The following is a 27,951-nucleotide window of genomic DNA, read 5'->3' as shown; positions in this document are numbered from 1 at the left end:
TGAACAGAGAGAGGGAAGACTGTCAGGCCAAGTGCTCCTCTTGAATTCTCCTTTCCTCGTATTTTTGTCACTGAGATCCCCTTATCTACCCTTTGTTTGCATGGGTCCCCTGTCAGCCACCTTTCTCTCTCACGGCAGGTTATTCTTCCCTGAAGGCTGTGCGGTCTCATCCCGGACGACCTTTCTTCCACACGCAGCCTCGAAGCACTCCTGGGCTGATCCCACGGCCCCCGGCCGCCCAGCCGGTGCATGGCCGGACGGACTGGGCTTCCAAGTACGTGTCTCGGCGGTGACAGTCGGGAAGCCCTCGTGGGGACAGCGGGACGCTGTCCCTCCGCCAACTGGTGTTCTACCTGCAAGAGACTGCCGGCTGGTGTAATAGCAAGCAAACACTTTATAGTTATTCTTCTGAACGAAGACATTTCAATATTCTTTTTTAAAGTTTTTTTTTTTAAAGATTGATTTGAATGCAATACCCTTATTTTGTACAAAATTATTTTATTCTAATACTGGGTCCCATTATTTTCTTAAACAGCAACATTTTGTATATATGGATTATGTTTTAGCGTTTTATACAGTCAACTTTGTAACACACTTTTTAAAGATTAATTGGTTTTCTTTTGGGGTTCCAGATAATATTTTATACAGATTTTTTAAAATGTAATAATATTGACGCAGTATTGCAACAGGGGTGCAATGTAAGGCTACATGATAAAGGGTTATTTACTCAAAGCGCGTGGCTGTTTGTGAGGTGGTTAAATTTTAAATGTGGTGGGTGAGGTACCGCGGGCTTCCCTGGGCTGACATCAGCACCGGGAGAATGACCGGCTTTGCTCCATGTCACATTATTGGTTTGACTTTTTGATTTTTGGAGACTGCTGTGCTGTTCTAAAGGTACCGTTATGTAATTCACTTTGGCTGAGAGAACGCTAAGTAAATATTTTTTGAAAACTTTACAACACCTTCTATTGTGGTTGGACACAGGCGAACGAAACCAGGCTTTCTCATGCCATGCCGTGACATCCTATTTCTTCAATTTTTGAAATCAGATTGTATGAAGGACCCACAAAAGGGAAGCAGCTCAAGCCACAAGGTTCTCAACCTAAGCGTTGATACAGTCAATTTACACTGATGTCCCTGCCAAGATGCACGACCAAAAAGCAAAGTTTCAAAGCAGCAGATCTTTTGTTATAATAACTGATAGATTTCCCCGTTCACCTCAGTTCTCCCGGCCTGGCTCGGAACACACAATGAATAATCTTCTAGCCAAAATCTCAGGGCAGTGCGGGGAACAGAAAAAGATTTACGGCGAAAGTTCCACTAATCTAGGAAGTCGCAGTTACCGTGATGTTAGTATTAGAGTGCGCCACACTTGAACTTTGAATTCTTAACCCTTGTGTAGTTTCTTTCAACAGTGAGAACTCTGTTGTTTGGCAGTGGCTGTTCCATCGAGAGGAATGTTTACAGCAGTTGTGAAAATGACAAAGCTAGTTTGGAGACAGAAAAAGATAAAAAGGTCTTCTCTCATCCATCTCTGTAGGACACATTTGCCTCCACGCATGGTTACCTGAAGGCCAAAGGGAAGGTCACCTCCAGAGAATGCAATATAATCTCAGTAGTGTATTGACCCATTCTTCATGGCTCAAGTACTCTTGTGTGGTTCCAGGTCCCACGATATATCAAGCTGAGCCACAGGAAAGTATCATTATCGTAGGTTAAAGTGAATATTGGCATTTGGATATGGTTTATGTAGCCTAATAAGTTGGTAAATTATCATTTCGATGTGTTAGTAATATATTGCAGCCTAACCTGAACCAATTACACCGTGGCTCCGAAAGAGCCGTAACCAAAAGTCAGGAGTAATTAATTGCTGCTTTGGAGAATCTAGCTCAGAAATGTCCTTGACCAAGCACAAAGATTCCCAGGGCCAGGAGAAAAGCACATAATGGATGTGGATGGGATAGGTAAAATTTTCCTGTTAACAAACTAGCGGCAGACCTTCAGAAAATAACTATGTATTTGTAAGCACAACTTGAACCTGCATTCATTTCTGTATTATATTCTCAACTCATTGTCTAAAGCAGTGGTCGGCAAACCGTGGCTCGTGAGCCACATGCGGCTCTTTGGCCCCTTGAGTGTTTAGCAAAGGCCAGTTTAGGAGTACCCTAATTAAGTTAATAACAATGCCTACCTATATAGTTTAAGTTTAAAAAATTTGGCTCTCAAAAGAAATTTCAATCGTTGTACTATTGATATTTGGCTCTGTTGACTAATGAGTTTGCCGACTAATGAGTTTGACTTTTGAGTTTGTCTAAAGCAACAGAAAATATCTTTTCAGAGATGAGTCCTTTGCTGAGGTTACTATTTATTTTCCCTTTCTGTATTATGTATACAAAGTAAATGAATCTGTAACCTTACCCAGCTTGCCAGAAAGCTGCATTTAAATTGTAAATACCCCTTAGAGAAGCAAATGGATTGTGAATACCATATTCTTGACACTCTAGCTTGTGTTAAGGTTGTTTTTTTTCTTAATTGAAAGATGTAGTTACCTGGTTATTACACATTATGAAGTGATTTTTCTAATACTTTTGTAGGGCCCAAATTCAGGAAATATTTCACTTTTCTTCCTCTCTCTTTTCTTTATTTATCAGCAAACAACTTCCCGGGGGAAGCTAAAGGCATTTATTCATAGGAAAGTCAAGAAGCTGATGTGCAGTTGAGAAAACTAGAAAACCAAAAAAAAAATGTAAATTCTAAAGAACTAGCAAAATCCTATAAAGTACTTTATTCCTCCCCAAAATGGGTAAGGGACCAATTGTGTGTACAAGCTGTTTACTGTAGAAGGGAATGGTGACCTTTTTTGTTGTTGTTAATTGGGGGAAAAAGGCTACTTGTTGCATGTATTTTTTAACTACTATGGAATTACAATGTGTACTGCAAGACACTGAGACGGATGATGAGCTTAGCTGTACCTATCCGTGACTATACCTCATTTCCAGTCAGCAAGTTCTCCAGGACGTCAGGTGACAGTACGGGGGTGGCTCTCAGTGCGTGCCCCAAAGTTCAGTTGACAGGCGTGCCAAGCTATACACCTGTAAACTGCACAGGCACAGAAGTTACTTGGTATGATTGTTTATTTTACAATAAAATCTCATCAATAGTTAGGCCCTCTCCCAGCTCATGTATGATAGGATTTAAGGAGGGAGAAAATTGATCTTCAAACATTTTTAAAGACATTTCTCACCTGCAGGACTAAATACCATCTAATTAATTGACACTGTGTCATCTTTTGGTGTTTACAAAGATTGAATACAGTCAAGGCAACACACGTGAAACAAAACAATTCTTGATTTGTCAGGCATTGTCAAGATTCTGTCAAGAATTGTTTTGTTTGTCAGTACAAGTAGCAGTACTGTTGGGAGTTCATGGGTCCCACGTTTTCTCATGAAGGAGCATTCCCTTCCAGCAAGCCATTGCTTCGTGCCATTTAGGAGAGAGAAAGAAAGCAGGTTGTATGTTTCTGCTCAGTGTGTGACCCAAAGCAATATATTTGGAAGAAAATGTGTGACATACTCATTATATATCATTTAAAGCATACTGTAGCAACTTGTTTGTTTAAGATATGTGGTTAAGTTTTAGAATCCTTTTTACAATTTCCAACCAAAGTACTGTATTTTATATAATTTATTGTGAGGACCGTCAAGATGACAAACTGGAGGCAAATATCACATTGATCTGTGTTATTAGTTTCTTATAGACACTGTGCTAACGGGAATTTAAAATGACCTGAATAATCATGTGATCACAGATATCTCAGCCCTGGTAGAAATTTTAGTCACCTGATTTGATTACAAGGGAGTAACTGAGAATATATTTACTTATAAAGCAAATATTCATCATGATAAGAAGATAGAGGACAGAAAACCACTTATGCAAGCCCCTTCTGAAGTAAATGTTGCTTTTGGAATAGTTCATCCTAAGATGTTTAAAAATGTTAATTTCACACTTAAAAAATTCTGCTCCAAATAAAGTTGCGGTTTAAAAAAGATTTTTGAGTGTTCTGTTTTTGTTTTCATGTTCTGCCATCAAAAGATAACATTAGTATTTCCTAATTCTGTTAAGCCTAATCCGGAGGGACCCGAAACATTGGAGACACGAACAAAGTCCGTCGATTACACACCAAAGCTTTATTGTCTAGTTTGGCCAAGCGGCGGGAACTCCAACAGAAATCTGAGGGAGAGTGTGCTGGCCCTTTGTTCTACTTAGTTTTTATAGTTTTGTAAGTGGGAAGTACAGAAGCAATAATTGTAATTAGGAGCCCTTTACCACTATTGGTTATAGTCATATGTCCTTTAACATGATAGGACCATGTTCAATTTGCAAGTCATACATCATTTTGGAGAAAACAAAATTTACAAGTCAACACAATGATAGAAAGATGTCTCTTTACAGATTAAAAGGCATTCCTATATTTTCTAGTGTTTATCCACCATCTCTCTGTCCAGAGTCACACATACCACATGCATTTACATAGGAGAGGTAGTTTCCCCACAGGTGTGGTGGAATGTCTGGGAATCCATGTTTTCCTTCCCTTTGCATTTACAATACAATGCCAAGGGCCATCCTGGTTATGCCAATCACACAGAACAGAGATTTTTCTCAAAATTTCTCTGCACACCTTAACCCAAATTAATAAAATGTTCTTCAAGCCTCTTAAAATATTAATATTAATTCTGTAGTTTTTGGTACTTTACAACACCTGCGGGTGAAGTGGCGCAGTGGCTCCTCAATTGGAATTTTGATATTTTATAACTTCTCAATACTTGGACATTGGAAGCATACACTTAGAGCAGCTGTGTGAAATGTTATTCTCTAATGTATGCTGTTGTTGTTTTTTAATTTAGCTTTTAGTAAGTTAGGTGACTGAGGGATAGTAAAAAAAAAAAAGAACAAACGCACGGGTCAAAACTTCTTGTTTCTGATTCCATCACGATGACTGCTTACCTTGCCTGTTTTCAGCTTTCAAAGAGCTCTCATGTGTACAATATAAATCTTCAAAAGAAACTCATAGCTTCATGAATTACATACAAGATTCCAGAGGAAATTCATTTCCCAAACATTCTTCAAATCCTTGACAGAATTTTGCAGGAATGTCATTTACTGGTCAGAGTTGTATCGGTGAATCCCTAAATGTGCCCCTCACAATCGGAACACGCTGCCCTGAGTGTGAAATAATCAGCACTTGTCTAACCTTTTGGCGAATGTGCCCTTCAGAAAGCTCGTAGATACCAGGTCTCTGCTATCCTTCCTGCTGTAAAAACCTACTGTTAGAACAAGGGTCTGATTCTGGTCATTTAGAGCTAAGGCTGAATTTAAGCCAATTGTTTCCCTCTTCCTGGAGTGTTTACATAATCGAGCTTTTCTTAAACTGGGATGTAAACTCTTGATTTTAATTAAGGCAATTTTAGGTGCTACTGAGTGGGTGGGCGAAGGTCTAAAGGCAAAGAGGACTTCCCAGGGCCTCTGAAAATGTGTCAGGTTGGTAGGTATACACCGTGAGTAAGACTAAGTGACTCGTAGTCTCCAAGAATAGAATGACTTCAGGGGCTTCCAAAGAGTAAAATGACCCAGGGGTACCTGTCATAGAGTGGCAGAATTATTATATAACAGGATGTTTTATTGCTCCACAAGGCTGTTTAATTAACAGAGTCTTAAGATACTGCCTTAGTTTCTCTTTCAGGTAAGTAAGATTGCTAGATGATGTGACCCCTATTTTATTAGATTGGACTTATGAACTTGTCATTTTTGTAGGTTAGAAAAAATAGTGAAGTATCAAGAATGTGTTACATATAGTTCAACCAATTAGAAATAAAGGAATAGATAAATGTTTGCCTTATCAACAAAGTTGAATAGTAATGCTGTGCTAATTCAATTAAAGTGAATCCTTGTATACATAGAAATGTGGGTTGGAAAAAAATGAATAAAGAATGATCACTTTCAGGAGAACTGAAAAATATGGTTACCTACCTATGTTAGACTGCGTCACCTCTGTGTTAGGTCAGAATTACAGAGATGAAATTGAACATACTTATATTTGAAAGTGACTCTCATATTTTCTGACTCTTAGGCTGTCCAGCTAGTGTGTTCATTTGCTTCATTTCTTACTTTAAATACTTTTTCTTGATAAGCTCATCCTTTTGCTGATGGTTTGATCCATGTCAGTCAGTCCTTCTGAGTAACCACTGACTTACACAACTGTCTAGTGGACATTATGAATTGGATGACTCATAGGAATGAAAGACAAATCCACTCATTTCCCCCAGATCTTGTCTTTCCCTACTAGACTTTATGGAGCTGGAAACCAGGGCATCATTCATTCATTCTTTCAGTAAATATTCTCGGAATACCTACTTTGTGTTAAGCATTAAGCGGGTTATACAAAACTACTCTGTTAAAAATGTGAAAATTCCTAACCTCATGGAACATATACTTTATCACATCTACAGACAACAAAATAAAATGTATAATATATTAGTGACAAAAATTAAGGAAATGTGATTGTGTGTGTATGTTGGGAGGGCATCATTTTAGAACTTTTTCTCTTCCTCCTTTTCCCAACACCTTACATCTCCTTAATATCTAACCTTTTCCTACTCATCTTCTTCAAGCTCATGATGCTACCTTAATCCACACAGACATTTAACAAGTCTCTCTTCCCTGAACCCTCACGGTCCCAATTCATTCTTCACACTTCTGCCAGAGGAATGTTGTGGAGAATATATAAAATCTGATGCGTTGATGCAATTAAATGCCACAGGTTTAATCACAGGTTTAATCGTCTACAGGAGCTGCTTCTAAAGTCAATTAACTTAAAAATCTAATTTAAATCTGAAACTTCTATGAAAAGAAAGGCAGACTGCCACATGCAGCGCCTCACTTGGATGTGTCTGGAGTCTTGGAAGCTTGACTACCCTACGTTCTCCTACAAATGGAGCTTGAGACTTGTTTGGAGGTTCTAGCAGGGGAGCGCAGCTACTCGTATACCCTTGACCGAAGAACGGTCCTCTCCTCTAGCGGGGAAGGTCGTCCTCTTCGACCGAGCGCGCAGCTTCGGGAGGGACGCACATGGAGCGGTGAGGGAGGAAGGGGACACCCGCCTAGCCAGCCAGATCAGCCGAATCAACCCTGGCGATCAATGGGGTGACAGATGTCGCAGCCAGATCGCCCTCACATCCGAGGTTTACCTTCTGTGCACTCACTATATAAACCTCAGGAGAATTTTACCTTTCCACATAGACCGATATTTTTACCATTGCCAAAATGTTTATAAAAACTTCTAATTAAAGTCCAAACCTAAATAGTACATTAGAAGCCACTTTACTCCCTCAAAATGCTAAAATTAATGTTAAAATTGGCTTGAAATTGGGCTCTTTTTATATTATCCAGAATGCCTTGCAGGTGGGTGGGGCATGCTAAATATTGCTGCCTCTATTGGTGAAATGTTCCCGACTCGTCCCTCGGCAGCGCCTCCCAGCCGCCTGCTGGTCCCGCCTCGCCGCTGGCTGGTCCCGCCTCGCCGCTGGCTGCTGCTCCCGCAGCGCGCTTTGTGCAGTCCCGGCTCTGCTAGCGGATTCCAGGTCTGTGCCCCTTCTGCCTCCCTCCCCCCACTCCCCCCGCCGACGCCTTTCCCCTTCTTTTTGTTTCTCCTCCTTCTGCTCGCTCGGCAGCGAACCTCCTGCTCCACGATCCAGCCCCGGCCCCCAGCCCACTTCAGTCCTTCTCCCGTCTCCCTCCCTCCTGTCCTGTGCGCCCCCCGCCTCGGTCTGGGTCGACGTGGGCGCCTTGGCTGCTGTTCGGGTCCTTCTTGGCTCAGTGAGCGACCTTCTATGAACCCGCTTTATTGAGTCTGAATTCACTGAGGGAAGAGGCCAGGCTCGGCTCGGGGTGGCTCCTCTGTCCAGCGCGGGCTGAGCGGGCACGCGGGCCAAGTCCCCGAGCCGGGTCTCGGGTGGCGGGGTCTGGGGTCAGGGCGCGTTCGGAGAGCCCGGCGCTCCGCTCCCCGCGGGGCCGGGGACGTGCGGGACCCCCGGCCCCTGCCGCAGGCGCGAGGATGGACGCACATTGTGCCTGCGGGGGTGACGGTCTGTCCACCTTGCAGTTTCTGTGATGAGCGAGTGTGATGGTGCGTGTGAAAGTGGGGCACCTGCAGACGTGCCAGTGGGTGTAGAATGCTCCGCGACCCTCCCTCGGCGTCTGGCCTTGGGGGGCCGAACTCAGGACATCTAATATTTTCAAGGTCAAAGTATATGACTATCTGAATCTGTGAAATACAGTGCTAGCACAGTTTTTTATTTTAAACAACCAATGGCCCCAGCTTCCCAAAATCGGGAATAAGAAATCGTAAATAGAAACAACATGAAAGGCAAGATGGGTTTAAAAAAAAAAAAAAAAAAAAACACATGTTTTTAAATGATAGTATGTTTTTATTGAGTGAGAGAGAAACGTAGTAAAAACAACAGTTTTCTGTGCCCCGATCATGAATATTCATTTAGCCACTGAACACTGGGTTGAGGTCACGAAATTAGGAGAAGCTGCTGCGTGTGTTTTTCAGAGAGAAAGGCCATCATGGCAGAGACGAAGCCCAAGCTCCACTATCCGAACGGGAGAGGCCGGATGGAAACCGTCAGATGGGTTTTAGCTGCCGCTGGAGTCGAGGTACCTTATACTACGTTGTTTCTTCACAGATTTGAGGCTTTTAAGGAAAATATAAATGGAGGAGCCCTGAGTTAGTCCTCTCCCACGAATGTTACAGATATGCATCATGGAGTCAGAGGATTCCTTCCTTCCCATGGGTTTTTTTTCTCCTTCTTTCTTCTTTCTTCTTCATTAATGGTATGTAGTGGATGGAATTCTATTTTGCTTTTGACTTTTACGTAATCATTGATTTCTGATCTGCCGCCACTAAATATTTATTAATAAGGAGAAAAGGAATGAACCTGAAATTTGCCAGTTACTCCCAGACTTTTGTTAATTACACAATGTCTGGGTATATTTCTTGTCTGTATATGTGTATGCTTTGGCCCACACTGTGTTATTATTGTTCTGTTCTTTTAGCTTCTTACAGAAATTTTCAGGTAGGAACAAAGGTAGAGAGGACATTGCCATGGATTCTATGTACCTTTCACTCAGCCTCAAGAATCGTTAACTTTTTCTGGTGATTACCAGAGGGAAAGGGGGTGGAGGGAGTTCGAAGAGGGTAAAGGTGGGATAAATGGTGATGGAAGAATGACTTGGGGTGGTGAACACACAATACAGTATACAGATGATGTATTATAGAATTGTACACTTGAAACCTATGTAATTTTATCAACCAATGTCAGCCCAGTAAATTTAGTATTATAAAAGAGGATCTTTAACTTTATGTTAATATTGTTTCATTTATCTACTTTTCTCCAAACATCAAGTTGCTTCGTCAGCTTTTACACCTAAAAGATGAGCATTTTAAAACATAACCACGATTGCATTACTACAGCCAACAAAATTAACTGTTCCTTATTGTCATCTAACACTCAGCCAGATTGTCTCTATAAAAACTAGTCTTTTTATAGCTAATTTATTCCAGTCTGGATCTAAATCAGGCCCTCACATTGCATTTGGTTATATTTCCTTTGGTATTTTTAAAACTTAGAATATTTTCCTCTGCATTAAAAAAACAAACTCTATATTTAGGAATAATTTTAGATTTATAGAACAGTTATAAAGATAGTGCAGAGTGTTCACATGTAGCCATCAGCCACACGCCCCTAATGATAACATCTTACATAACCATGCCACCACTAAGAAATTATCATTGGTGTCTGACAAAACTACAGACTATTTAATTTATTTAGTTAGCTTTTTGATAATATCCTTTTACTGTTCCAGGATCCAAAGCCATGTTTTCTTACTCTCTCTCAGTCTGTGACGGTTTCTCAGTCTTTCCTGTATTTCCTGACCTTGACAGTTTTGAAAACAACAGGTCAGGTTTTTTGTGGAATCCTCCAGTTTGGGTTTGTCTGATGTTTTCCCCATGACCAGACTGGGCTTTGGAGGAAGAACAGCAGAACAATGAAGTGCCCTTTTCATATTAGAAGTTACATGCTATTAACGTGAATTATCACTGTGCTGTTAACCTGGGTCACTTGGTAAAGGTGCAGCCCGCCAGGTTTCTTGTAAAGTGGCCATTTTCACCTCTTTAGAAGTGAGTCATTTTTAGGCCACCCTCAAAAGGATGGGCATTAAGCTCCACTTCCTGGAGTGGTGCGTCTCTGCATTTAGAATTCTTACGTAAGGGAGCATTGCCTTTCCCCCCCTCTATTTATTTATTGAATCATTTATTTATATCAGTATGGACTTAAGTGTATTTATTTTCTGCTCTGGGTTATAATCCAGTAATATTTTACTTTGTTGCTCAAATTGCTCCAGCGTTGGCCGTTGGGACTTTCCGGGTTTGTAATCTTGTGCCCTTTCCTCGTAGCCCCTTGTGCCTTCATCAATTCCTTACTTTCTGTCAGGACAAAACGCTCCAGCTCTTCTTACATTTTCCTCACCCTGGCCCTAGAATCAGACATTTTTCCAAGTAGCCCTGGTCCCTTTTATTAGAAAAGTGTATTAACAGTCCAGGTCTAGGTGCTAAGTGTCTCTATTTGTTTTAGTGCCATCTATTTGTGGGGAAAAAAAACAACCCTGTAGACTCTCCTTTGCTCCCCATTCTGCACTTGGCTGACTTACTCTCATTTCAACATGGTCCTCTACTCTCAGTATTCCCTGCGAACGGCTAGTTGGATCCAGAGGTGTGATCAAATCCAGGCTCCTTTAGTTCTTTCTATATTTACATTTTTTTTCCCTGTCAGACACTGACCAACCGAGGGATACTGTGAACATACTTCTCTTGTACGCCATCAGGGGTGTGTGATGTCTGACTGTCTCTTTTTCACACATGCAGAGTTTAACCAGTGTGTTTCGGGGGCGTCAGCCTGGTCCTCGTTATAAAGTTCCCCCGTTACCCTTTCAGGTGGTGGTTTTAGCAGCTGTTGAGCATCACCATGGCTAGAGATTACAAAGTGGTGATTTTTTTCTGTTTCTTTCATTTCACATTAATTTATTAACTGTGAGTCTCTCATAAGAGTATTTTTTTTTCACTCATTAACTATTTACTTTGAAGTGCAGCTCATATAGGAAAGGCAAGATCTTTATGCTTGATTTGCTCTCTATTAATTGTTAGAATAATGAGTTGTTACTCTGGCAACCTCCCAAGATGACAATGAAGGCCGTGGAGTGGGCGGCTTTGTGTTTTGTGTGTTGGGTTTGGGTTTCTTTGAGCACTGTTATACTTTCCACACAGTGCTTTACAATTCTCTGAATTAGTTGATACCATTTTTATATATATGGTCTACCGGAAAGTTCTGTCTGTTTTTGGAATAAAACAAAATACAAATTTTTCTTACTGTCAATAAACTTTATTAAATAATATATTTCCACACCATATCTTCCGAATATGGTCTGAAATGGTTTGCTGAGCTGGATCAAGCCATTCTGCGATCTCCGATGTTGTCAGAAAAGGATCTAGCTCCAACATGGTCTTAACAACATCATCATCGATCAAAGATGGTCGCCCAGAACGTGGCTTGTCAGAAAGGTCGAAATCACCTGTTTCGAATTTTTCAAACCATCTTCTGCATGTCCTATCAGAAACTGTACCTTCACCAAACACTTTCAATAAATTTCTACATGCTTCTGTAGCATTTCTTCCTTGTTGAAATTCGTATACAATACAGTGGCGTAAGTGAACTTTATCAGTAGCCATGGGTACACTATCGCTTCACACATAAGACTAACGTGAATCAACTTTGTTTTAGTCAATCTGCTACGTCAGTATGTATACATTAAGTGATAAAAATAGAGAGGCACACATGCGCCAAATAAACATGCGCTTCCGTGTCGAAACTTGTGATAGAAACGGACAGAACTTTCCGGTAGACCTGATACAAATGCTGATTTCTGACTTCTCTGGAGAAGCTGGAAGCTCTGACGACAGCCGGCCCTCATTTCCACAGGGCAGCGCTGTTGAGTCTAAGCGAGGACGCCCCTGTCCAGGGACCGCTCCAGTTCAGCGCAGGTCCCCGCATTCCCTGTCGTCTCAGGATGCCTTTTCCAATTCTGTTAAGAGGGAGAACGAAAAAGTTCTTGGTCCCATTGTCTGGGGCTCCAGTTGCCTGAAGACCTCCTAGCCCAGAAATCTAGTTAAGTCCCCTTGTTAAGAGGGAAATCATCGCGTGAAAAAGAGAACACTCAATGGCACAGGCTCCTCATTCAGGACTTGCGGTTCGTTCGGTTGAAGAGCTGAGTGAGTGTTGAGAGAAGGAAGGCTGAGGTGTGGGAGAGGACAGTTCTCCAGAGTTAGGGAGGAAGGACAACTGTGGAGACAGAAACCCACCTCAGGCGGAAGTTGAATGACAGTTGCCAGACCCTCCAAGTTGCCTGATTTTTTTCCTTCCCTCTGTTCCACCCTCTCATCTCCCTTATCCAGCGCCAGTTTCTTCTTTCTGGCCAGTCATGTTGCAAAGCTTGACATGAGGGAGTTCTCTAGTGAGAGCACGCATTTTGCATGCCCTGGAAGTCCAAACTCAGGACCAGAACCACTGGGAAGGACTCAGTTTTGAAAATGTACAGTTCTGGTCTCTCTCAGCTACTGAAGGTGGGCTTCGGGTCAAACAGCCCCTCCCACTTTCCCATGTGCTTTAAATAGTCACGGTCATAAAATTTTGAGAGCAGTGGCATGGAGGGAGCGCCACCTGCTCCACGTCTGACCAGCTGAGCATTTGGACAAATGCCCAGAACGTGTTTGGCCTGAGGCACCAGATAGAGTGTCTGTAGGGACACTGAGCCCCTCTTTTTTTTTTTTCTTTTTTTTTTTTTTGTATTTTTCTGAAGCTGGAAACGGAGAGACAGTCAGACAGACTCCCACATGCGCCCGACTGGGATCCACCCGGCACGCCCACCAGGGGCGACGCTCTGCCCACCAGGGGGCGATGCTCTGCCATGACCAGAGCCACTCTAGCGCCTGGGGCAAAGGCCAAGGAGCCATCCCCAGCGCCCGGGCCATCTTTGCTCCAATGGAGCCTTGGCTGCGGGAGGGGAAGAGAGAGACAGAGAGGAAGGGGGGCGGGGAGAAGCAAATGGGCACTTCTCCTATGTGCCCTGGCCGGGAATCGAACCCGGGTCACCCGCACGCCAGGCCGACGCTCTACCGCTGAGCCAACCTGCCAGGGCCTGAGCCCCTCTTGTCACACCACAAGGACCTGGCAGGTAGGAGAAGCCATGCCTACACTCCCTATCCCAGTTCTCCCACCTAGTCAGTTCATTGACACAGAGGATGGGGTCCCTGCCAGGCTGTGCTGGTCAGCTCCGCCCTCCCTTGAATGACGTGGGGAACGGCATGGGGACAGACACCGGTGGAGAACCATCTGGGGACTCGGTGGAAGGAGGCCTCCTCTTCCTGAAGCGAAGTTGTATTAGAGAAGTTTGTAATGTCAGGAGAGGAGGAAATTTTCACTCTATTTCTTCTCCCCCACTCCACCTTTTAAATTTGAAAACTTTCAAACGGACAAAAGAATTGTAATAGTGCAATGGATACCTTTCAACTAAATTTCATTGTTAACAATTTGCTTTCTCCCTTTCTCCCCCCCCCCCCCCCGCTTTTGTTTCCTTCCATCCTTTGAAAGTAAGTTGCAAACATCAGCAGGTATCTTTCTCCTAAGAATGAATTGTTCTAATAACCACAGTATCACTATCACAGTTAAGAACATTAATACTAAGTTTACAATATCTAATACACAATATCTATTGTTCCCTAAATATCTATGCAACTGTTTTATATTTGTTTAGCAATTATAGCTGCCCCCCTGCACCCTTCTCCCTATTCAATATCTAATCAAGATTCAGGCATTTAGTTGTTACTCTCTTTTCATTTAGAACAGTACCTACGCCCCCCCCCCCCCCGCCCTTGACTCTTTGAAGGAGTCACAGCAGCAAGCACATGACATCTTGGAGTGTCCCTCAGTGGGCAGCTAAGTTTAATCACTTGGTTGGATAGATTGTGAGACTTCCAGGTCTCTCCATTGCAAGGATACTTTTTTTGGTTGTAATTAAGTAACTTGTGGGTAATACTTTGAGATTGTGTGAATAGTTGTGTCCCATGAAGCAGTGATTTCTCAGCATCCATTATGATCCTTATCAGAATTAGTTAATACATAGTAGATTATAAATTGGTGATTTTCTAGTTTTATCATTAATTAGCAATAATTCTACATTAACTAGCACTAATTCTGCTGTTAAAAAACAAACAAACAAACAAAAGAAAACCTTTCTCTTCTTCCCCCAGCCCCATCCCTTTTTTAAAATAGCATCATCTCTGGACACGGGGATATTTTTTGTTGATGTGTGTCATAATCCATACTGACATCACTCTTTTTGAGGCTTGAATTGTCCCAGATTTAGCTGCGAATTACCATCAGGTAGGGTTGTGCGTACCATTGCCTTTGACACACCTCATTAGTCATTGAGTATACTTCCTGACATGACAGAATCAACCTGTTCTAGAAAGCTTGGTTTCTTTTTGTGGGCAGTGATGTGGGTGCTTTAGAAACCAAGGTGTTGGTGCTAAGTGTGCACTTTCTCTTGGATTGTGAGGCAGTTTAACTTGGGATTTGCAGACCTGAACCTGTAATGACATGTACCTTTTCTTGGGGTGGGGTGTCTTTTTTCAAATTTAGTTTGATGAAGAATTTTTGGAAACAAAAGAACAGTTGCAGAAGTTGCAGGATGGTGAGTATGGAAATGAGATGAGTCTCGGTAATACTGATACCTATTTTTTAAGAACTGATATATATGCAGAAGGGCAAAGCTGCTGCTGACATTAAACATTCAGAACACTTTTCTAAAACCAGACCAACAAGTGGGACTAAAAGCTGCAATTGCCAGGAAATCGCTTCTTCCTCAGTAATTCTGTGGGAGCTAGCGGAGGGGGGAGAGCAATTGCTTCTTCCGTCCCAGAGGACAGCCCTTCTCTGTCCCTTCCTCCTCCCCGTCCGTGCCCTCTCCCAGCCTCCTTCTCCCCTTCCCTCCGCTGCCTCTTCCCTTCTGTCACTACCTTTACCTCCTCCACACTGTCGGACGCACGGGGGCCTGCTTAAAGCATGCAGCTGAAAGTCCCCTTTACACCAGGCCTGCCTTTCCAAAGTAAACACCAAACAAATGAAATCAGTAAAAGTCCTCCTTTAATTCCCGGTCAGCCCTACCTTCTCCACACCCAGGCCTCATCGGAAATACTTGGCAACCTGGTAAGCAGCCCCCCTCCCATCAGCAGGGTCCTCAGGCGTGGGTCAAGGCTCCCTGGAGAGGAGCCCACTGTACAGGGCTGTGGTGCCACCTGCCACACGTGACACTGTCTGACATCACGAGGCACGTGCTGGATACTCACCTCCCCTGTACCCTCCACGTGCCCCGACCCTTGTACCCCTGCGTCTCTCACTGGGGCTCGAACGTGTTTGATACAGGTTTGTTGAAGAGAGTATAATGGGTTACTTTTTGACCAGTGACAGCAAACTTGGTAGTCAGTGGCCTGTGGTTGTGAAAGAGAAAAACCAGTGAGTGTATATGAGTAGCCGTTGGTGTCTTAGGCTGTGCAGTCAGAAGACTGCTCTGCCATGATGAAATTGTTCCATTCCACACTGTCCGGTGCAGGAGCCACGAGCCGTCTGTGCCCACTGAGCAATTGAAATGTGTGTAAGGAACTGAATTTAAAATTTTTCAAATGTTAATTTAAATTTAGGCTTAACTAGACATGTGCAGCTACTAGCTACGTGCTGGACTGCACAGCCATGAGGGACGTCCTCACTAAATTTCTACTCCCTGAGCACTGTGGGTAGGTATTTGTCTGGAGGTGAGAATGTAAGGGGAAAGTTTAGAACAAAGGGAGTTTTCAGGCTTCTTTTTATTTGTTTATTTATTATTTATTTTTGTGACAGAGACAGAAGAGAGGGACAGATAGGGACAGACAGACAGGAAGGGAGAGAGATGAGAAGCATCAATTCTTCGTTGTTGCACCTTAGTTGTTCATTGATTGCTTTTTCATATGTGCCTTGACCGGGAGGCTACAGCAGACTGAGTAACCCCTTGCTCGAGCCAGCGACCTTGGGTCCCAGCCGGTGAGCCTTGCTCAAACCAGATGAGCCCGCGCTCAAGCTGGCGACCTCGGGGTTTCGAACCTGGGTCCCCTGGGTCCCAGTTTGACGCTCTATCCACTGCGCCACCGCCTGGTCAGGCCAGGCATCTTTTATGGCTAGATGGGCTCCCTGCCCCCCACAAAGTTGATGTTCTCTCTTTGTCATCGGGGAGTCTTACGCTATCTCCTAAGGTTATGGCCCCACTGTGCATGTTTTTAGGGGTTGGGGGGCAGGGAAGAGATCACCTCTTAACTCTGGGCTTCCATTCTCAGGTGACCACCTGCTGTTCCAACAAGTGCCCATGGTGGAAATCGACGGGATGAAGCTGGTGCAGACCCGAAGCATTCTCCACTACATAGCGGACAAGCACAGTCTCTTTGGCAAGGACCTCAAGGAGAGAACCCTGTACTGTGGCCCCTCTGGCTGTTGTCACTTGTCGGCCTTAGCTGATGTGCAGTCCTCCGCAGCACGCCCCGTCCGCTTTACGTCTTGTATCGTTAGTGTGCACAGGGTGTGGAAACCTGGAAAGATCCTGGGGACCAGTTGCAAAATCAGTGCAGAGGGTCTGAGTAAAACCATAGAAAAGAATCGAATTCGGATATTGGATTCTGTATCTGGAGGGTGATCACTCCAGGTTTCAACATCTTTAAATGCTTTGATAATACCTTTTACCTTTTTTACAAATCTGTGACCACTGAGTATTAGGAATAGGAAGCCGCTGTGACATCCGAGGCCTGAGATGCTGTGCCTGGAATTATTATTTGAACTCCAAGCCCGGTCCTTGAACCCGCTAGCGGCCTGGCCCGAGGCAGCGTGTTGTGCTCTGGAGTCCTGTTGAGTTTCTGTGCGGTGAGGATGAAAATAGCGCATTCCTCATCGTGTCATAGGATTCAATGAAGTAACAGACTCAGAGTGCTTAGCGCCATGCCTGATACATACCAAGCATTCCATAAACGAGTCCACCCTTTTTTATAAAGGTGGAGTTCTCCCCCACACTGCGCATGGGTAGTAGAGTGAGAGTGAGTTCCCCCCACACTGCGCATGGGTGGTAGAGTGAGAGTGAGTTCCCCCCACACTGCGCATGGGTGGTAGAGTGAGAGTGAGTTCCCCCCACACTGCGCATGGGTGGTAGAGTGAGAGTGAGTTCCCCCCACACTGCGCATGGGTGGTAGAGTGAGAGTGAGTTCCCCCCACACTGCGCATGGGTGGTAGAGTGAGAGTGAGTTCCCCCCACACTGCGCATGGGTGGTAGAGTGAGAGTGGAGGAAGGGGGCTGGGGGGAGGGCCGTCGTGACTGTTGTGCTTTCTGTTTTGTGACAGATTTCTCTGAAGGAATTTTCTGAAGTATAATTAGAACTGTCTTTGCATCTTTCCTCTTTTTTTTTTTGACACAGAGACAGAGAGAGGGACAGATAGGGACAAACTGATAGGAAGGGAGAGATGAGAAGCATCAGTTCTTCAATGTAGCTCCTTAGTTGTTCAGTGATTGCTTTCTCGCGTCTTTCCTCTTTTTTTTTTTTGTATTTTTCTGAAGCTGGAAATGGGGAGGCAGACAGACTCCCGCATGCGCCCGACCGGGATCCACCCAACATGCCCACCAGGGGGCGATGCTCTGCCCATCTGGGGTGTTGCTCTGTTGCATCCAGAGCCATTCTAGCGCCTGAGGCGGAGACCATGGAGCCATCCCCAGCGCCCGGGCCATCTTTGCTCCAATGGAGCCTTGGCTGCGGGAGGGGAAGAGAGAGACAGAGAAGAAGGAGAGGGGGAGGGGTGGAGAAGCAGATGGGCGCTTCTCCTGTGTGCCCTGGCTGGAAATCGAACCCAGGACTCCTGCACGCCAGGCCGACGCTCTACCGCTGAGCCAACCGGCCAGGGCCTCGCATCTTTCCTCTTAAGAGACAGGTGTAGGATGCTTCTTGGTACTTCAGTTACCAGAACCTTATGAGAAAAAGCACTTTGAACACTCTTAGTAGTGGAAGCCTATGAGTTCTAGAAAGGGGAAACTAAGAGAAGTGCTTTTTGTTTGTTTGTTTTAAGGATTGACATGTATGTGGAAGGGACGCTGGATCTGCTGGAACTGATTATTATGCATCCTTTCCTAAAACCGGACGATCAACAGAGGGAAGTGGTTAGCATGGCCCAGAAGGCTATCCTCCGATACTTTCCTGTGTTTGAAAGGGTAAGTGGCAGAGAAGCCTGTGAATATGGAATAACCAGACCTCAAAAGAGCTGCCACCAGGGTCCCTTTCCGCCAGGACAGTGTAAGGCTGCGCCCCATTGGACTAACCGGGCTGGAGCTCTGAGCGCTGACAGGAGCCACCAGCACAAAGCCAGGACGTCTTAGAGCCTCTCAGGTCACTAGGACCACATTATTCAGAAGTCTGGAAAAAATGTGGGCTCGCCACATGTGTGCATCATCATTCCTCACATTCCCCAGGACTTGTTTTAAATGTTTCGACAGACTCCTAGATAGAGAGCAGGCTGACAGCTGTCGGGGGCGGGGCTGGGTGAGGGGGTGGAGGGGTTGAGCCAAAAAGGACAAAAAAAGAAAGGAAAAAAACCCCTCATGGGCCTGACCTGTGGTGGCGCAGTGGATAAAGCGTCGACCTGGAAATGCTGAGGTCACCGGTTTGAAACCCTGGGCTTGCCTGGTCAAGGCACATATGGGAGTTGATGCTTCCAGCTCCTCCCCCGCTTCTCTCTGTCTCTCCTCTCTCTCTCTCTCTCTCTCTCTCTCCCTCTCCTCTCTAAAATGAATAAATAAATAAAAATAGTTCAAAGACAGAAGAAACTTATTTTATTTGACCAAATGATAAAAAAGAACTAAGAAATAATTGTACAACAGTAAAGAAACTTAAAGCTAGAGAGAGAGAGCAGATCGAATCCATTTATCAGAATATTTAAAAAAGAAAAAACAAAACTCATGGACAGGACAACAGAGTGGTGATTGCTGGGGGGGGGGAGGTGGAAGAGAGTACTGGGGGTTAAACGGTGACGATCGGAGACTTAGCCTGGGTGGTGAACACACAACATGGTGTACAGAAGATGTGGAATTGTGCACCCGAAACCTCTATAATTTTGTTAGCCAGTGTCACCCCAGTATATTCAATTTAAAAAAACAACAACAGAGGACAGCGTAAAAATACGGAATTGGTGAACTTCCTCCGGCCATCGTCCTGGAATTAGACATAAGAAGGGGAGGTAGTTCCTGGGTTTTTCTGTCACCTGGTTTAATGCTCTCCTGCCCACAGGCACTTGGTGAATGTACAATATGATGATGCAGAAATGTGGTGTGACAGGGGAGGAGCAGGTGCCTTGGGGAAAGGCCATGTTGGTCCTATGTCCCTGTGGCCCAGGAAATGTCAGGGCTCCTCCCAACACAGGAGCTAAAAGTGGTTACCCCTCTTTTATAGATAATGAGACAGTACACAGGGAGATGGAGTGCTGTGCCCAAGGCAGAGAGCTGGGAGTAGAGCCCAGCCCTCGGACTACAGTTCTGCATTCCCTGTGCAATTCGACTCTGGCTCCAGTGGCTGTACTTGGTTTGGAATCGTATACAGAGTCCCTGTCAGTCATACACACCAAACACACACGTGTGTGCACACATCCTTATGCTCCTGAGCATCCGAGAGTTCGCTGCGACGGGGACCTTTCCTCTCCTACCACTGTACCTGGCTCGCCCTGAGCATCTGTTTCTCTGACTGCACCTATGTGGTGCTCTCAAACTGGGAGCTGAGAACAACTTTCATGCTGTTCATTTTCTCTGGCTTAGAAGATGCAAAGGAGGCCTATGTTTTTTTTGTGGGTTTTTTTTGTTTGTTTTTACAGTCATGTCCAGTTTATGACTATGAGTCCCGATGTTTGTAGAAACAACTGGCCAACAAAATTGGACCCCTTGGCAAGGATCTATCGTTTTATTTCTTACATCACTCCCCCCCTCCCCCTACCTTCCCCAGCCTCCTGGATTCATCAGGGCTGATTTGTTTCTGTAGATATATTTATAAAATAGATGTATCCTTTGAAAGCTTAAATCCAGAAATAATATGTCCTTCCCCTTTATTGTGTTCTATTCTGATACGAAGCAGCTAGTTAACAGGGCTTTACTTTCTATACCTTTGTGCACGGGCACTCTCTGATGTAGGGAGCTTCCTCTTCATTGATGTTATTAGTAAAGAAATGAAAGGAGAAGGCCGTAGCGGTAGCCCTTCCCAGGCTCGGCACTGAGTCCATAGCTCCTCGGTCGTCTGGGGAGGGCGGTAACTGATGCGGAACACTTACCCCCTGCAGGTTCTGCGGGAGCACGGACAAAGGTTCCTCGTTGGTAATCAGATGAGCCTGGCAGATGTGGTTCTGCTCCAGACCATTTTGGCTCTAGAGGAGAAAATTCCCAATATCCTGGCTTCATTTCCTCACCTGCAGGTAAATAAAACCGTATAGTAGAAGATTGGCCCAGAACTTTTAGGCCTTCTTTCAATGTCTGTGGATTGTTTGGCTGTGTGTGTGTGTGTGTGTGTGTGTGTGTGTAGAAAGAGTATACACAAGCACACAAATAGGGTAAAATGTTAACAATAGGGAACAAAATAGGCAACTGACCCTCTCCCACATGTAGCCAGAAAGAGAAATCATTTGCTACTAGAAGTGAAAAAGTCCAAGAAAGCTGAATCTTAAATCTATATTGTACCATCTGATGACTTTTTAAAGCGCTTCTGTTTAAATGACTCCTGCATTTTCTCTGAGCAAGTCAATATATTTAAGGTACTTCCCAAGTCTTTTTTTCCTCCTCCCTTTTTTCTCTTTAAGCTAGTATCCTAAGCATCTTTAAGTTTGCTATCTCTAAAGAAAATTTACATTTTTGGTGTGATTTGCATAAAGCCTGGTCTAGATACCAGCCGTTTTGGCAGAGATTGTAAATAATTGTACCAAAGACCAGACCCTAAACAGATGCTGGATTACGGTTCTGTTTGGATCCCTGTGATAAATATATATTTATTGAACAAATTTTTTTATTATTATTATTTTTTTTTTTTACAGAGACAGAGAGAGGGATAGACAGGGACAGACAGACAGGAATGGAGATATGAGAAGCATCAATCATTAGTTTTTTGTTGCGACACCTTAGTTGTTCGTTGATTGCTTTCTCATATGTGCCTTGACCATGGGCCTTTAGCAGACCGAGTAACCCCTTGCTTGAGCCAGCAACCCTGGGTCCAAGTTGGTGAGCTTTTGCTCAAACCAGATGAGCCCACGCTCAAGCTGGCGACCTTGGGGTCTTGAACCTGGGCCCTTCTGCATCCCAGTCCAACGCTCTATCCAGTGCGCCACCGCCTGGTCAGGCTTATTGAACAAATTTTGATGGACGGGCCGTTCTGAACAACCATATTTTTATAGTAACTGACACCTTTGTGGTTAACCTTAAACTTCCATGTTTTCCTTTTTTTTTTTTCAGGAGTACACAGTGAAAATGAGTAATGTCCCTACAATTAGGAAATTCCTTGAGCCAGGCAGCAAAAAGAAGCCTCCTCCCGATGAGATTTACGTGAGGACCATCTACAACATCTTTATGCCATAAACAACACGTGCGTCTGTGAGTGAGAGAACTCACCCCTGGCAGATGCTGTGTCCACACTAGTACCTTAGTTCATACCGGGCTGCTGGGACCCCAGCTCTCCTGTGGCACTCTGTATAGTTGTTTCTAAATTGGGTCTTTCCTATCAAGGAGAGCTCTTTGAGAAACACTGACATTTTTTTTTCCTCTGGTGAATTATTGCTATGGGACCTTATTCTGAAAATCCTTTAGCAGAGTTTGGCGTTTAAGTTAGATCTGATCCGAACTCATCTCCTGGTAACATGGATGGCCGGGACCTGAAGTGCTCCCCTGAGCTTTTCTCCTCTCCTCATCTCCTGCTAAACCCCGTCTGGTCTCCTCCTAATTTTTAGTATCTCATGGCGACAGAATATCTAGTGAATTTCTCTCTTCTGAGCTATTATAAATCCATGGTAAATCTAAATGCAGTTGATATTAAGCAAAATAAAGAATTTACAAATCATTGCCCTATGGCTAGAATTTTTTAATTAGATTGTTTGGAATCTGTAATGTAGTTACATAGTTCAAATCAAAAAGGTGTAACAGGCTGTAGAGTGGGCAGGATTCTTTCAGCCCTGCCCCCAGCTACCTGGTTCTTCCCACAGGCAAACGGAATGATCGTTTGTATATTCTTCCAGTTATATTAGATAGATGTATAAGAAATTATCAATATATACTACTTTTCTCTTATTACCCAAATGTTTATTTTTAGGCTTGAATTTTTTGCATTTTAGGCAAAAAGGATGATTTATTCATACTGCTTTAAGTGTGTGTTGATTTATGACTTGGATATTAATTGAGTACCTGTTATGTGCCAGGCAAGATTCCAGGACACAGAACCCCAGAAAAGAGCCCTGGCTCTAGAAAAATTGACCACACAATAGGGGAGGTAGATGTGTAAATAGCAGAAGTAATTTTGGAAAAGGAAGAAATGGTGCCTTAGGAGTATCTAATACTTAGAAATTCAAAAATTAAGGAAAGATAAATTTTTGATGAGGACGCATGGAAGGGCAGGAAGGGTTGTTCCTCAGATGGAGAAAACAGTCATGAGGTGATCGTGAACAGCCATCACAGTCATTGTAGGGCCTCCATGGTTTTATCAGAGGAAAATCAAGTACAGACATGCAAATAGTTGTGTGTCTTTGCGCTTTCATAATGAGAGCCCTCTGTCAGCACACTAACATTTAGGATTGCTGGGTGACATGTGCAGCCCTGGCCTAGGCCCTAGAGCAGTGAGGGCCCAGGCTGCTGCTTCTGAGGGAGAGAACCAGGCTCTGGCCAGGGTCCAGGGTCCGGAAAGCAGGAGTCAAGGAAAAGGAAAAAACGAGGGAGCGTGTATTGAAAAGACTGGCCCTTCCTGAAGGTTAGACCCAAGGCAGGTCTGACCTTTGCTTCTGGGAGTGATGTCTAATCCCTTGGAATGTCATGCCTGATAGGAGAGGCTTTGTTTGCCTGGAGGCCTTCGGGCCAAAGAGTAAGATGTACTGTGAGCTGCACCAATAGCGCCCTGTGGGATAGGGGCCTTGGGTCCTGTGCTGTCCGTCTGTCAGCTCAACTCTGAAGGCTCTGGAGCCGGGTCAGCCACGTGGACAGTCAGTCATGCCCACATGATGGAGCCCCTTAAAAACTCAGGGCTCAAAGCTTGGGTGGGCTTCCCCAGTTGACAATACTCCATTGTCACACATGGTTGCCAGGGGGAGGTAATGCCGTCCATGACTCCGCAGAGAGGACGTCTGGAAGCTCCATGTTTGGAACCCACCTGGACTCCGTCCGCCCAGGCATCTCTTCCCCTGGCTGATTGCCGACTGTATCCTCTCCCTGTAATAAACTGTAGCTGTGAGTATAACAGCTTTCAGGGAGTTCTGTGTGTTCTTCTTGCAGATTGTCGAACCTGAGCGTGGTTTTGGGGCACCCTGTTGAAATTGCAGTTGGTGTCCCACTGAGGGTGGTCTTTTGGGCTTCCCCAGAGAAGGTGTAAAGCCAGTAGCCAGGGCCATCATCACAGCAGCCTCCTGGCCCATGCAGGTTCGCATTGGATTCGGACAGTCAGTAAAGAAACAATGGAGCCAAAAACTGATAGGCCATTTTCTTTAATTCTAGCTTGCACCCGGCGGGCAAGTAAAAACACACACTGGGCTCCAAAACCTACTCACATTCAGTGCTCACAAAGCCACTGACTTATCCGAGTTTCCTAGAATCAAAGGTTTCTAGCTCACCAGCCTTATTCTCCTCAGTTCCCCATCTCCTTCCTTATCCCAGTGTTGGGCGGATAAAATGTATTATGCTCACTTTGTTAAAGATAACACGAGGAGGCAGTCGCCCAGGTGATATTAATGTGTGTTGGGGTGGGCTAGGGGCAAGCAGAATCCTTGTAGCCTTGGTTTTGGGATTAAGCCTGTCCCACCCTTTTTGGTGTGAGGTGGTACAATCCTATCATGCCTCAGAGAAGTGACTTTGTATTAGAGACTTCCCTGTTATGTATATTGGATTAAGGGTTTGGATTTCTACACTATAAAATGGGGATGGAACGAGAGTTTGCCCTCTTGGTTCCTGAGGTTAGCATGAGAGAGCGGAGAGAGTAGAGCCAGCAGCTAAAGGAGGCCACGTGGAGGAGGCCAGGAGAAGCAGCCAAGATGGCGGAGTGCTGAGTGAGATGCCAGTTTGTGTAGAGTTTGTATCTGGGATAAGGAAGGAGATGGGGAACTGAGGAGAATAAGGCTAGTGAGCTAGAAACCTTTGATTCTAGGAAACTCGGATAAGTCATTGGCTTTGTGAGCACTGAGTGTGACTGGGTTTTGGAGCCCAGTGTGTATTTATACTTGCCCGCCGGGTGCAAGGTAGGATTAAAGGCTATGGCCCATCAGTTTTTGGCTCCGCTGTTTCTTTACCGACTGTCCCAATCCAATGCGAACCTGCATGGGCCGGGCTGCTGTGATAGTGGCCTTGGCCCTGGCTCCTGGCTTTACACCCAGATACAAACTCTGTATAAACTGGCATCTCACTCAGCACTCCGCCATCTTGGCTGCTTCTCCTGGCCACATGGCCTCTTTCTGCTCTCTGCTCTGCTCCCTCTGCTCTCTCATGCTAATCATCCCAGGAACCAAGAGAGCAAGTTCCTGTTCTGCCCCTATTTTATAGTGTAGATTCAAAACCTTCAATCCAATATATAAAATAGGGAAGTCTCTAATACAAAGTCACTTCTCCGAGGCATGATGGGATTGTCCCACCCCACATCAAAAAGGGTGGGAAAGGCTTAATCCCAAAACCAAGCTACAAGGATTCTGCCTGCCTTTAGCTCACCCCAACACACATTAATATCACCTGGGCAACGGCCTCCTCATGGGCAGCGTCATACTTAACAAAGTGAGCATAATATACTCTATCTGCCCAACAGAAGGGAAACGTTTTACACTCATTTGAAACCTTAATATACCCAAGGGAACCAGACATGGACTTGATAACACCCAGGGGGCTGTTATTGACGTTTGTGGGATGGCAGCAAATTCGTCCTATTTTATTCCACTATTTCGGTGTTGACTGTTCGTTGCCATTGCCTGGCACTATGAATCGAGGACCTGCTATGTAAATCTCAAGCCATTTTTGTAAACACTGCTCTTTCTTTGGGTTTTACTTCTCTTAGACACCAGGGGGTCCTCCATGCTAGCTCTCGGGGGCAACAGCCAGAAAGTTTGGCTTTGGCACTGAAGAATTAAGAGGATTAGAAAAAATAAACACAAGAGGGCTAAGCTTTTTTCAGTAAACACAGATTCCCATGTCTTTCCGGCTCATGGTCACATGAACTTAAATTGTGCAGTTCAGTTCCCTTATTGCAAACAAGTTCCTCTTCTCCTCCATCCGCCTCAGGTGGCATTAACCCAGTTTGTAGCAATCTACAAACTTTGTTAGAGACTGCTTATCAGTCTCTAACCCAGGGGTCCCCAAACTTTTTACACAGGGGGCCAGTTCACTGTCCCTCAGACTGTTGGAGGGCCGGACTATAAAAAAAAACTATGAACAAATCCCGATGCACACTGCACATATCTTATTTTAAAGTAAAAAAAAAACAAAATGGGAACAAATACAATATTTAAAATAAAGAACAAGTAAATTTAAATCAACAAACTGACCAGTATTTCAATGGGAACTATGGGCCTACTTTTGGCTAATGAGATGGTCAATGTCCGGTTCCATATTTGTCACTGCTAGCCGTAACAAGTGATATGACGTGCTTCTGGACCGTGATATGTGCGTCCCGTGTCACCGGAAGTAGTACTGTATATGAGCGACGCCACATACAGTACTCCAGGAGCACAGGATGCTCCTCTCACTGACCACCAATGAAAGAGGTGTCCCTTCTGGAAGTGTGGCGGGGGCCGGATAAATGGCCTCAGGGGGCCGCATGTGGCCCGCAGGCCGTAGTTTGGGGACCCCTGCTCTAACCTTTCCCTTCTGTAAAGCCAGTATCCAGGGCCACTATCACAGAAACCCGGCCCATGCAGGTTCGCATTGGATTCGGACAGTCGGTAAAGAAACAATGGAGCCAAAAACTGGTGGGCCATCATCTTTAATCCTAGCTTGCACCCGGCGGGCAAGTAAAAACACACACTGGACTCCAAAACCCACTCACATTCAGTGCTCACAAAGCCACTGACTTATCAGAGTTTTCTAGAATCAAAGGTTTCTAGCCTACCGGACTTATTCACCTCTGTTCCTCATCTCCTTCCTTCTCCCTGCACAAACTCTGCACAAACTGGCCTCTCACTCAACACTCTGCCATCTTGGCTGCTTCTCCTGGCCTCCTCCACGTGGCCTTTCTCTGCTCTCTCCTATCTGCTCTCCTCTCTAATATTAATCTCAGGAACCAAGAGAGCAAGCTCCCGTTCTGCCCCCATTTTATAGTGTAGAAATCAAAACCTTTAATCCAATATACAAAATAGGGAATTCTCTAATACAAAGTCACTGAGGCATGATAGGATTGCACCATCCCACATCAAAAAGGGTGGGAAAGGCTAAATCCCCAAACCAAGCCCCAGGCTACAAGGATCCTGCCTGCCCACAGCCTCAGAGACACACATTAATATCACCTGGGCAACAGCCTCCACGTGGGCAGCGCCATCTTTAACAAAGTGAGCATATATTTTATCTGCCCAACACCTTCCCTCCCATTTTTTTTCTTTTTTTTATTTGAGATGAGAAGCAATAGAGACTCCCACATGCACCCCAACTGGGATCCGCTGAACAGCTCCATCTGGGGCCGATGCTCGACTCAATCAAGCCATCCTCAGCACCTGAGCCAGACACTGGGACCAACTGTTAGGTTTGGGTTCAGAACACCTTTAAATCCAGAGCCCCTTTAAAACTCACAATCCCCTCACCCAACTTCTCACCTGGGCACAAATCAGAACATTCTCATGCCCCACTGTGAGACTAGAGTTAATTGCTTGCTATTCTTTCTCTTAATAGCTTCCTGGCCTTCACTTTGAAATGTAGCAAAAAGTTGATCTTTGCAGAAATGTCAGGGAAAGCTTACATTGGAAGGGACCTGACAATTAGGGAGGTTTAAATCACAATAGTTGTTTGTAAAAGCCTAGCCACAGGCCCAGAGAAGCTGTCTTCTGATAGATCAGTCACCAGTGCAAACCTTGGGATGAGAAGGGACTGGCTTGATTGAAGCCCCGGCTGGCAGGAAGTCTTTGAACCAGCACAGGCCTCCTTTGGACAGTCCAAACCAGGAGATAAACAATTTGGAGAAGCTGGGGCGCCACTCCAATCCACATACCAAAAAATATTACCTTGTACCTGCAGAGGAAATGACATCCCCTGCTTTTTCCAAGACCCCTGACTAACCTCCATACACCCTGCTCCGTTCCTACCAGGGCCCGACCTGGCTTCATCTGTCTCAGCCGCCTGCACCAGGTGTTATAAATAAATTTTCCTTTTGAAACATACCAACCTTGTGTTTTTGGTTTGGCTCTCCCCAGCGCCCACCCTAGACCTGGGAAGGGGTTTAGCCTGTCAGCTCTCCCGTACGGGACCAGGCAGTGCAGCTGGAGTTCTGTCCAGGTCTGACCTAGTCGGGGGTTTACACTGCCCTGCCAGTTG

General features: G+C 44.8%; 2 protein-coding genes across 5 annotated transcripts in view; both read left to right on the top strand.

Annotated features, from left to right (window-relative positions):
• CILK1 (ciliogenesis associated kinase 1) overlaps positions 1-4,048 on the top strand; it is a 40,922-nt gene extending 36,874 nt beyond the window's left edge. The window contains exon 13 of the mRNA XM_066252603.1: positions 139-4,048. Coding sequence (XP_066108700.1) covers positions 139-293 — 155 coding nt within the window. The 3' untranslated portion in view covers positions 294-4,048. The remainder of the gene's footprint in view (positions 1-138) is intronic.
• A 3,474-nt stretch (positions 4,049-7,522) lies between these two features.
• On the top strand, positions 7,523-23,700 carry LOC136319247 (glutathione S-transferase A4). 4 transcript variants are annotated; one of them, XM_066252598.1, is made up of 8 exons: positions 7,523-7,637; positions 8,612-8,715; positions 14,814-14,865; positions 16,538-16,670; positions 18,303-18,444; positions 20,553-20,684; positions 21,712-21,849; positions 23,574-23,700. In XM_066252598.1, the coding sequence occupies exons 2-7, from the start codon at positions 8,626-8,628 to the stop codon at positions 21,832-21,834; spliced, it is 672 nt and encodes a 223-aa protein (XP_066108695.1). In that variant the 5' UTR covers positions 7,523-7,637; positions 8,612-8,625; the 3' UTR covers positions 21,835-21,849; positions 23,574-23,700. The 4 variants fall into 4 exon arrangements, with proteins under 4 accessions (XP_066108695.1, XP_066108692.1, XP_066108686.1 ...); XM_066252595.1 differs by having other exon boundaries at positions 23,544-23,700; XM_066252589.1 differs by lacking the exon at positions 23,574-23,700 and having other exon boundaries at positions 21,712-22,314.
• The last annotated feature ends 4,251 nt before the right edge of the window (positions 23,701-27,951 follow it).

This window comes from Saccopteryx bilineata, chromosome 1 (genome assembly GCF_036850765.1).
Source record: "Saccopteryx bilineata isolate mSacBil1 chromosome 1, mSacBil1_pri_phased_curated, whole genome shotgun sequence".
Taxonomy (NCBI): Eukaryota; Metazoa; Chordata; class Mammalia; order Chiroptera; family Emballonuridae; genus Saccopteryx; species Saccopteryx bilineata.
Note: the sequence above shows the minus strand (reverse complement) of the source record. Positions and strands in the feature narration are given on the sequence as shown.

What these genes read in the sequence shown, in the direction of transcription:
- LOC136319247 (XM_066252598.1), top strand. Translation starts at nt 8,626, where the DNA reads ATGGCAGAGACGAAGCCCAAGCTCCACTATCCGAACGGGAGAGGCCGG. An exon ending in ACTTTCCTGTGTTTGAAAGG is followed by an intron (nt 18,445 to 20,552) that starts GTAAGTGGCAGA and finishes TACCCCCTGCAG; the next exon opens with GTTCTGCGGGAGCACGGACA. An exon ending in CTTCATTTCCTCACCTGCAG is followed by an intron (nt 20,685 to 21,711) that starts GTAAATAAAACC and finishes TTTTTTTTTCAG; the next exon opens with GAGTACACAGTGAAAATGAG.